General features: G+C 62.0%; 1 protein-coding gene across 2 annotated transcripts; it reads right to left on the bottom strand.

Annotated features, from left to right (window-relative positions):
- Positions 1 to 583: 583 nt before the first annotated feature.
- LOC105811927 (melanoma-associated antigen D4) lies at positions 584 to 7697 on the bottom strand. Of its 2 annotated transcripts, none has more exons than XM_012646236.1 (13): positions 7555 to 7697; positions 6407 to 6617; positions 5300 to 6148; positions 4780 to 4983; positions 4613 to 4676; positions 4342 to 4421; positions 3859 to 3950; positions 3174 to 3253; positions 3049 to 3091; positions 2568 to 2630; positions 1763 to 1877; positions 992 to 1422; positions 584 to 788 (listed from the first exon to the last, which is right to left on the bottom strand). In XM_012646236.1, the coding sequence occupies exons 2-13, from the start codon at positions 6614 to 6616 to the stop codon at positions 779 to 781; spliced, it is 2241 nt and encodes a 746-aa protein (XP_012501690.1). In that variant the 5' UTR covers position 6617; positions 7555 to 7697; the 3' UTR covers positions 584 to 778. The 2 variants fall into 2 exon arrangements, with proteins under 2 accessions (XP_012501690.1, XP_012501682.1); XM_012646228.1 differs by having other exon boundaries at positions 6407 to 6646; positions 7555 to 7691.
- Between the last annotated feature and the right edge of the window lie 664 nt (positions 7698 to 8361).

The following is an 8361-nucleotide window of genomic DNA, read 5'->3' as shown; positions in this document are numbered from 1 at the left end:
CAGGCCTCCAGTCTGTCACAGGCAATGTACTGTCTAGGTGTGCACAGAGCCTCGTCTTCATTCAATCCGGCGCTCTCAGCAATCACGGCGCCTCCTTCTGCCCGCTGGAGCAGTGAGAGCATCACTGCGAGGCCTGCCTCACTGTCCTTAAGACTGTCCCAAGGACGAGGTTCTGAATTGTGTGAACGATGAACCGAGGGTTCCAGAACATCGTCTCCAAGATGGGGCTGCAGGAGGTGGGTCCTGGTGTCTGTGGACCCTGTCCCTCGACGGGTGGGACAGTGGAACCAAGCCAGTCCTCCCCCCCATCCCTCCTCCTGCCCCCCTCTTGGCATGGAACTGGGGCTGCCCAGCAAGGCTGGCAGGAAGTCACACACCGTGTTGACGGGGGCCTCCTCAAACTTATGGTCCCCACACTCAGCGGGAACCCCCACACCTGCCAGCATCCCGCCTGCACCTGGGGACCCTTACAGCAGAGTCGGGCCCACCTATGGCAGAGAGCCCGAGCAAGTTTCCTTGCTACAAGCCCAGCCACGGGCCATGGACAGCACCACGTTCGCAGGTAAAGGAGGGAACAGCTGAGTTAATTCTGCAACTTTAATGTAACACTGATACCAAAACATGACAGCACAAGAAAAAGTACACAACGAAAGCCGGAAGAGCAAAGAAAGCTTCATCTTGCATGCCACCTTCAACTCATAGAAGATGCCCAGGGTGCTGTGTCCAGAAGGACTCTGAGGAGGCACCCCGGCTGGGCGAAAAAGACTGCTGCAGCTCTTCAGCGGTGTCTGGAAGCACAAGGAATAAAAGTGGGAACATCTAAGGGAAACACGCGTTCACCAGTGAGGGAGAGAAATCAGAAAACAAGTGTCCCTCCACACTCACACCGTTGCTCCCGCCCCACCTGCCCCCGCAGCCTCCCTCTGACATCTCACAGCCCCTGCACAGCCCTCCCCCAGAGGCCCTCTCCTTTATCTACCGGAACTCTTACTGGATCCAGGAGAAGAAGCTGGCGCCAATCCTGGCCGCATTTCGGGTCCGGATGGTGGAGCTGGTGCTGGGGCCATCTAGGACGCTGGTGCTGGCCCCACCGTTGGTGCCGCTGCTGACACCAGCTCTCCAAGTGGCGCTCCTGTTGGCACGGTTGCTATTCAGAATGTACTGATGGTATCTGGCCCAGAAAGCAAAGGGGATCCTGGCCCAGGCGTCGCCAAAATCTCCGTCCTCATCCCAGGTCAGGAGCTCGGCCTGGATGTCGTCCCAGCTCCACCGTCCAATCAGAGCTTCGTCCCCGATATTCATCTGGGCCCTCATCTGGGCCCTGGCATGTTCCTCAGCCATGTCCACATCCATAGTCTTGAAAGCATCATCCACGGCCTCCAGGAAATGAGCCTTCCATTCCCGGGGGTCTCGGTTCTGATTCTGAGGTGGAAACAGCAACCCCAACGACGTGGGGAGCTGCCCCACCCCCACTGAGTGCCCGCCGCCCACCTCACACCCTCCTCCCGTGTGCTCTGGCGTGGACGGTCAAAGTGGAGATGACAGGACTCGGGCTCCCACTATTCTGGGCCACACCTGGCATGTTGCCCCATCCCTCAGGCGCACGACACCTGTGACCTGGCGTAAGGTGCTCAGGGACCTCTCTGAGCCTTGGCACCCCCACTGGAAATACACGATAACAAGGAGGCCACGACCAAGAAACAGGCAGGGTGTGGAAGTGCCCCCGCCCCAGCGCAGGGCCCCGGACAGAGGCCTCCGTTACCTGGGCGATGAATCTCAGGACCCGCATCTTGCTGGTCTCATGGCGGGCTCGCAGGCCCCACAGGAACTCGTACTCGGGGGGGCTGCTGTTGGGGATCTTTTTGTATTCCAGGTACCTTAGCGTGAGGAAAGAAGCTTTGCGTCTAGCCCAGCAGACCTGTGTTGAACTGATGGGTTCCACGGGGACCCTCGTCGACCCCAGTGCTGCAGCTCGGCCCCTGTGGCAGGCCTGCCCCGCACCTCCAGCCCCCCAGGCACTCACAGACTCACTCCCAGCACTTCTGCCTGCCACAGGCAGGCCCGCAAAAAGCCTCATGCCACTGGTCTTGCCCAGAAGCCATGTGGGAGGGCAGGGGGGACACATGTAGGGCACTTGTTCACAGGAAGGCCACAAGTGTTCTGTGCCCCTCGTCACAATGACCCCAAGTTCCTGTTGGGTGCATTGTAAACAGGGGAGCCATTCTTCAGGACCCCTGCTCTGAGCACACCCACCGCAAGGGTTTTGACCACGGCCTGGCCAAGCCCTGGAAAGACCCACCACGGGAAACAACGGGCAGGGAACACTCAGCCACGAGCGCCGTGCTCCATGCCCACGCCTGCTTCTCAGCCACCGCGAGCTCCCTGCCCCAAGACTTCCCCAGCATTCTACTCCCCACATGCTCCAACGTGCCGACCCCCACCCATGCCCACGCCAGAGGCGCCCATCCTTCTAGTTTAAGGTTTGGGACAGGGAAAGGCCTTCTCAGGCACGCTCGCACACAAGGAGCACGTGAGTGTGCGACCACACGAGCTTCCTCGATACTCACTTCTGCTTCACAAATTCATCTGTGATGAGTTTCCTCAGGTCGCCAAGGAACGGGTGCCTCACCCTGAGGGCAAGGATGGGAATCCATGAGTAGAGACGGTGGCAGTGCCCGGCCCCTGCGTGAGGGCAGGGGCACTCCCTGGCATGATTAGGAGCTTCCCAGCTCACAGGGCATCGCCACAGAGGCCTGGGCATGCAGCCGAGGCCAAATGACTGCTCGGCAGGGATGCCCCAGTGGGGGTGTGATGCAGCCCCTAACTCCGACCCTCTCTCTTACCTCTCATCTGGAGACGCAGAGGAGAGAGGCGGCTGAGAGTTTGGCACCATTCCCCCATCCATCCTGGTAAGACCCTTTGCCCTCCGCCTAGTCTGGGGAGCCTCACTCTCCTGCACCAGACCACCAGGCTGTCGCAATCCCGGGACCCCTTTTGCCAGAGGACAGCCAGCACCGAGGGGACAGCACTGGGAGAGCCCAGTCTTACCCGGGGCGCAGTCCCATCTTGCGTAGCGCCTCCCAGAGGACAGCTGCAAGGGGAGGGGAGGTAGGGAGATTGGCACCCGAGGGAGAGACTCTGGGCAAGCCCCCGGCTGCAGGCCCAGCACTCACCCTCGCTGGCACGGTTGCCATTCATGAAGATGATGCCCAGAATCACCAAGAGGAGACTCAGCCTGGGAGTGTCCTTGGTCCTAAAGGTGAAGAAAGTGGGATCCTGTCCAGCGGCCACTTGGCTGAGACGGGACAGCCGGCTCACCCTCCTAGCCTCTCCCACACGTCCCAGCGCCAAAGGAATTCTTCCCGGCGATGGGCGCAGCTCACTCCCTGCTCCCGGCCCGTTCATACCTCTGTCTGAGACCTAATCACCTCCTCCATAACACATGGACACTAGTCCTTCCCTGCCAGGGCTCCGCAGAGGACAGGGTGAGGCGGGCAGCAGACGCCCGGCCAAGGGAAAGCTGTGTCCACAGGTATATCCGGACCGTGGGGTTGCCTGGCCCGCATCAGGATGGACACGCAACGGGCAGCTCTCCCCGAAGCCCCTGCCAAGCTGGGCAGGCAGTAGGGACAGGCAACCCGCTCTCCTCGGAAGCTTGGGGGGAAACCCTGACGGCAGCCTGGGGAGACCTCGACGACAGCAAGGCCTCACCCCAGGCTACTGTCCCTTTCATCCAGTAGTCACGACCGTGTGGGAGCCGTGCTCGGCGCTCAAGCCCCGTGTTCCTGCTTCTCGAGGGGATGTGGGCCAGGAGTGGGCACCACCCAGGAAGGCCACAGCCCTCCTTCCCTTTCTTACTTTCCAAGGAGGCGAGCTGAGGAATCCCGTGTGCAGATCAGGATATACAGGTGTTCCTCCTTGTCGATTTCCTTCAGGTGGATCCCAAACTTCTGCACGGGGGAGACGATGCGGGTGGAGGGGGGAGATCAAACCCCATGCTGGGTGCCTTGCAGGCAGGCAAGCAGTCATTTCCCGGTTAGAACCTCCTCAGCGGGGAATCCAAACTCATGGGCGAGGGAGGAAGGGGAGAGGACCTGGGGGACCCGCCCTGTGAGAGCCCTGGCACTGGCAGAGGCAGCGAGATCCACCTCAGGAGACAAGAAGATGCTCGGAGAGCACGAGAGAGGACGGGGAGGGCAGGAGGCGCGGATAGAGCCGCCAGTGCGGTGGAAGCGCCGAGGTGGAGAGGCAGGGAAGGCTCCTGAACAGGCGGTACTGACGCTGCCCCGAGGGGCTGCAAGCCCCCCGTCCCCCAGTCATATTCCACAGAGCTGCTCCCACCTTTTCCAGAGTGTATGTTGCTCGTTCAATGATCTCAGGGAAATGTTCGTCGTATTCTCGGATGACGTCCTTCAGCATGTCTGCGGGAGGGGGCAGTTGGAGCAAGCACGTGGGCTGAGCAGGGGCCGCAGAGCTGCAGCCCCTTGGTCAGCCCTGCGGAGGGGGGCACAGCCAGGACCCCGTTCTGTGGCACTGGAGGCACCACCTGCAGCCTGCTGGGTGGGGGCACAGCCACAGAGTAGGGGCTGGCGAGGGGGCATGGGCTGCCTACCTGAGCGCTTAATGGGAATCTTCTTGTAGTCCTTAATCATCAGGTATTTCACCAACTTATTTGCCTGCAGAAGGAGGGACACACGGGGAGACGGAGGCACAGGTAACTGCAGAGAAGTGGCCCACAAGGGAGGAGAGGAGGGAGATGGGGAAGGGCAGACTTCTTACCCTCTCTTGCAGAAGGGTCACGTTGCGGGGGGGCAAGCACAGTACGTGCCTTGAGGGTATCTGGGACCTCGGGGCCACCGGGGGCCGAGGGGCCAACTGAGTCCGCGCCGTCACCGAGGGCTGTGATGCTCTCCAGGTCTGTGGGACCGTAGGAGGCTCTCTCTCCTCCTCACTGCTCTCATATTCATCATCCAGGTGCTTGGACTGTAGGATTAGAGCGGAGACCCAGGGCTACCAGGCTCGCCGTGCCAAAGCGCCCGGCACCCACCTTCCCCGTAGCAGGTACGTGCAAATAAGAGCAGGACGGGTAGCGGCTGACATGTGCCGCGTCGCGTGCGTACTAAGGGCCAGGCACCGAGCCAGCCTCTTCTCCCACCAGTCCTGAGGGTAGGAACTCCGTGGAGTGAAAACATGCTCAGCAAACTTGGGTTGAAGAAACACCGCCGAGCGGAGGGGAGGGGAGGGGACAAGAGGGAAAGGAGGGGAGCACGGGGGCGTGGAGATGGCAGGGAGATCTCACCTTCTTTGTCCTCTTGCCTCCCATCCTGGTCCAGGGCTCCGCACTGTGCTGAGCAGTGGCAGCAGTGGCAGCTGCACCCTCGGGCTCAGGGATGCTTGTGGCCATCTTGGCCTTGGCAGCAGCTGCTGCCACAACATTCTGAGGCTCCACCCACCGAGTCTTGGCCAGAGCCTTCCCAGACTTGGTCGCCTTGGGCCGGGTGGCCGCCGCCTCCCTGGCAGGTGCGGCCTGGGGCACACCGGAAGCAGCACTGGGGCCCTCTGTGGCAGCCTCTTGGGCTGGGGCAGGTCTCTTGGGGCGTGGGAAGGCCATGCCGCTGACGCCTGCCGGCTGAGTGAAATCAAAGACATCGTTCTGGCCCAGAAACGCTGTCTTGGGCCGGGCGGCATCCACCTCACTGGCACGTGGGGCCTGGGAGAAAGCACAGGCAGTACTAGGGCCCTCGGTAGCAGCCTCCTGGGCTGCGGAGGCTGTCTGGGACTGCGTGGAGGTTGCCGGAGCCGCAGGGACAGCCACCTCACTAGTGACAAACATCTGGGAGATCTGCGGAGAAGCCAGGGGTGTCTCAGGGGTGGCCCCCTGAGCCTCGGTGTAGGTCGTGGGCTGGGCATTGTCTCCCGAGGCCTGAGGTGTGGCCACCCGGTGGTCAGTGACCACCTGGTTGAAGGAGGCTCGGGCAGCGGCGGCGGCGGCCCGAGCGGCGGCCCGAGCGGCACGGTTGGAGGCGGCAGAGCGGGCTACGTTTGCAGCACGGGCGGCCGTCTCGTTGGCAAGTGTTTCCGGATCCAGCTGCAATGCTTCCACCAGGGTCTGGGCCAGCACAGGGTTTTCCAGTTCCCAGGGCTCATTCTGCAAGGCCAGAGAGAAGGATAGGGAAGGCAGACCACTCTACACACTTGCGTGATGCTGCCCTGGGCCGGCCCGCCCCGACAACCAGCCCTGAGCACCCCAAGACCTTCCGAAGCCCCCTTCCTCCTCCGAGCAGGAGAGGGAAGGTTTGGGGAAGCTGGGAAGTCCTCCCCCACTCCACCCTCCCCTTCATCCAACCCCCTCCCCCTTCACAGGGGAAAAGGCCCAGGCAAGCAGGTGGCCAAGGAGGGGCCTCACCGCTAAGATGCGAAGGCCTGGACCCAAGCTGCCGAAGGCTCTGAGGATGTGGATGTCAAAGCTGGTGAAGGTCCCATAACCACCAAAAGCACCAAATTCTTCATAGTCGTTGCCTTCGGCCATCCCTCCCTCCCTGACCTCGTGGCTCCCCTCATCCATGTCTTCCACACTGTGGTTTTCCGACTGCACGCTGTAGCTTCCCTCAGCCATGCTGCGGGTCCCAGGGAGAGAGAGCTCAGCCTGAGAGGGAGGGGGAGGCAGCTGCAGGGGGAGGGGCGGGATCCAGTGGGAGCTGGGATCTCTAGGGAAGTGAGGGGCGACAATCATCAGGTTACTAGGCAGTAGGCAGTACAAGGGGGTGGCGGTGTCTGATGGGGGACAACTGGTCAGGGACAGAGCCCTAGGAAAGGGATGGACCTCTCACTGAATAGGGAGTTCAGCATGGGCAGGCTCCCCGTCCCAGCGGCTGGATTTGGATAGCGGGTGTCCTGGAGGGCTGGGGTCCCAGGAGTCCCAAAGGGGATGCAGTGTGAGAGGCGGAAACAAAGGGCTTGAATTTCAGGGCCGGAGCAGGGCACCAGGATGAGAGGGGAGCACATGGGAGGGCTCAGAAAACAGGGACAGCGGCAAGCTCTGGGAAACTGAATCCCAGGGACCTTTTGGCCAGGTCCGGGAGGGGGGATTCAGCTGATTCCCCTCTAGGCGGGGCTCATGCTGGAGCGCTAGGGGTGGATGGGATGGGGTGGATGGGGTGGGGACCTCGGACCTAGGTGAGGCTCCAGTTGGAGCGCCGGAGCTCTCACGTTCGAGGACTGGCACTCCAGGAAGGGGCCAGCGGTCAGCTCGGCTGGAGTAATCTAGGAGTGGTGGGGTGGGGGTGGGGCCTCCGCGCTGAGGAAGCGCAGCTCGGACGGAGCACACGGGGCTGCTACGGGGGTTCGGGTCGGGGGTTCCGCTGTAAAAAGGGCTCGGATCCGAGCGCCTGCGACTGACGGTGATGGGAGGGGGGGCTCCCATCTAGACCTTGGGTCGAATGGGGTTCCGGTTCTGAGTGCTTGGGCTTTGTTCAGATCCGGAGGAGGGAGGAGGGCGCAGCGTGTCGGGTTCCACTCGTCCTCTCCGGGTCCTGCCTGGGGCTGGATCCTTACCTTCCCCGGGGCTCCAATGGCGTCCGTGCTCAGCACCGGGAACCCCGCAGCCGCGCCCTCGCCTACTGCTGCCAGCACAGCAGCCCGGACCACCCCGCCCCTTTTCTTCGTGCACCCCCCGCGGCTGGGGAGCCTGCGCATGCGCGGACCCCTCCAGCCCTCCCGCTTTCCCAACAAAAGCCGGTGCCTCCAGGCCCCCAGTGCGCATGCGGTTCCGCGGGTGGCTGGGTGGGTGGGTGCGCGGGCTGGGGGGGCTCCTTCCCGCCAGATTCCCCTCACCCCTCCTCCTCCGACCGCAGGCGCGCGCACTCTTACCCTGCAGTGCAGCTCGACCCACCCAATCATCTACTCTCAACCCCCCACTTTTGCACAATGCTTCTCCGTCCTGCCCTGTCCTTTCCCCCAGACCCCTCCAGGCTGCTTGGAGATACACTCTGCCCCATTTCTCCAGCATAAGCCCTTAGGTCACAATTAATGAGGTGTACTACCTGGGTCTCTAACTGCAACAAGTGAAACTCCTCGACCTGCGGGGCCAGGAAATGGAAATGCCAGAGGATGGCAGTTCCCTTTGTGTTCTTCTCCACTAGCCATCTCTGTGGCCCCCAGACACATGTCCTTCCTCAGCTACCCATTTCGCGGCTTTGTACGTCGTGACGGCATCTGTGCTGGGGCTTGTCTTCCTCTCGCAGCAGCCCTGGGAGGTGGATGTCGGCATCCCCATTTTACAGATCGGGAAGCTGAGGCACAGACACACTGCATGAACTAGACAAGGCCTCAGAGCCAGCGAACATAAAGTGCAAAATTTGA

The sequence above is a fragment of the Propithecus coquereli genome, unplaced genomic scaffold (genome assembly GCF_000956105.1).
Source record: "Propithecus coquereli isolate 6110/MARCELLA unplaced genomic scaffold, Pcoq_1.0 Scaffold1059, whole genome shotgun sequence".
NCBI lineage: Eukaryota > Metazoa > Chordata > Mammalia > Primates > Indriidae > Propithecus > Propithecus coquereli.
This window is presented reverse-complemented; position numbering and strand designations above follow the sequence as displayed.

Excerpts from the sequence above, each read along its gene's own strand:
- LOC105811927 (XM_012646236.1), bottom strand. The coding sequence starts at position 6,616 with ATGGCTGAGGGAAGCTACAGCGTGCAGTCGGAAAACCACAGTGTGGAA. Across the intron at positions 4,677-4,779 it reads TGACCCTTCTGCAAGAGAGG|GCAAATAAGTTGGTGAAATA; the intron begins GTAAGAAGTCTG and ends CTCCTTCTGCAG. Across the intron at positions 3,254-3,858 it reads TCAGCTCGCCTCCTTGGAAA|GACCAAGGACACTCCCAGGC; the intron begins GTAAGAAAGGGA and ends CTTCACCTTTAG.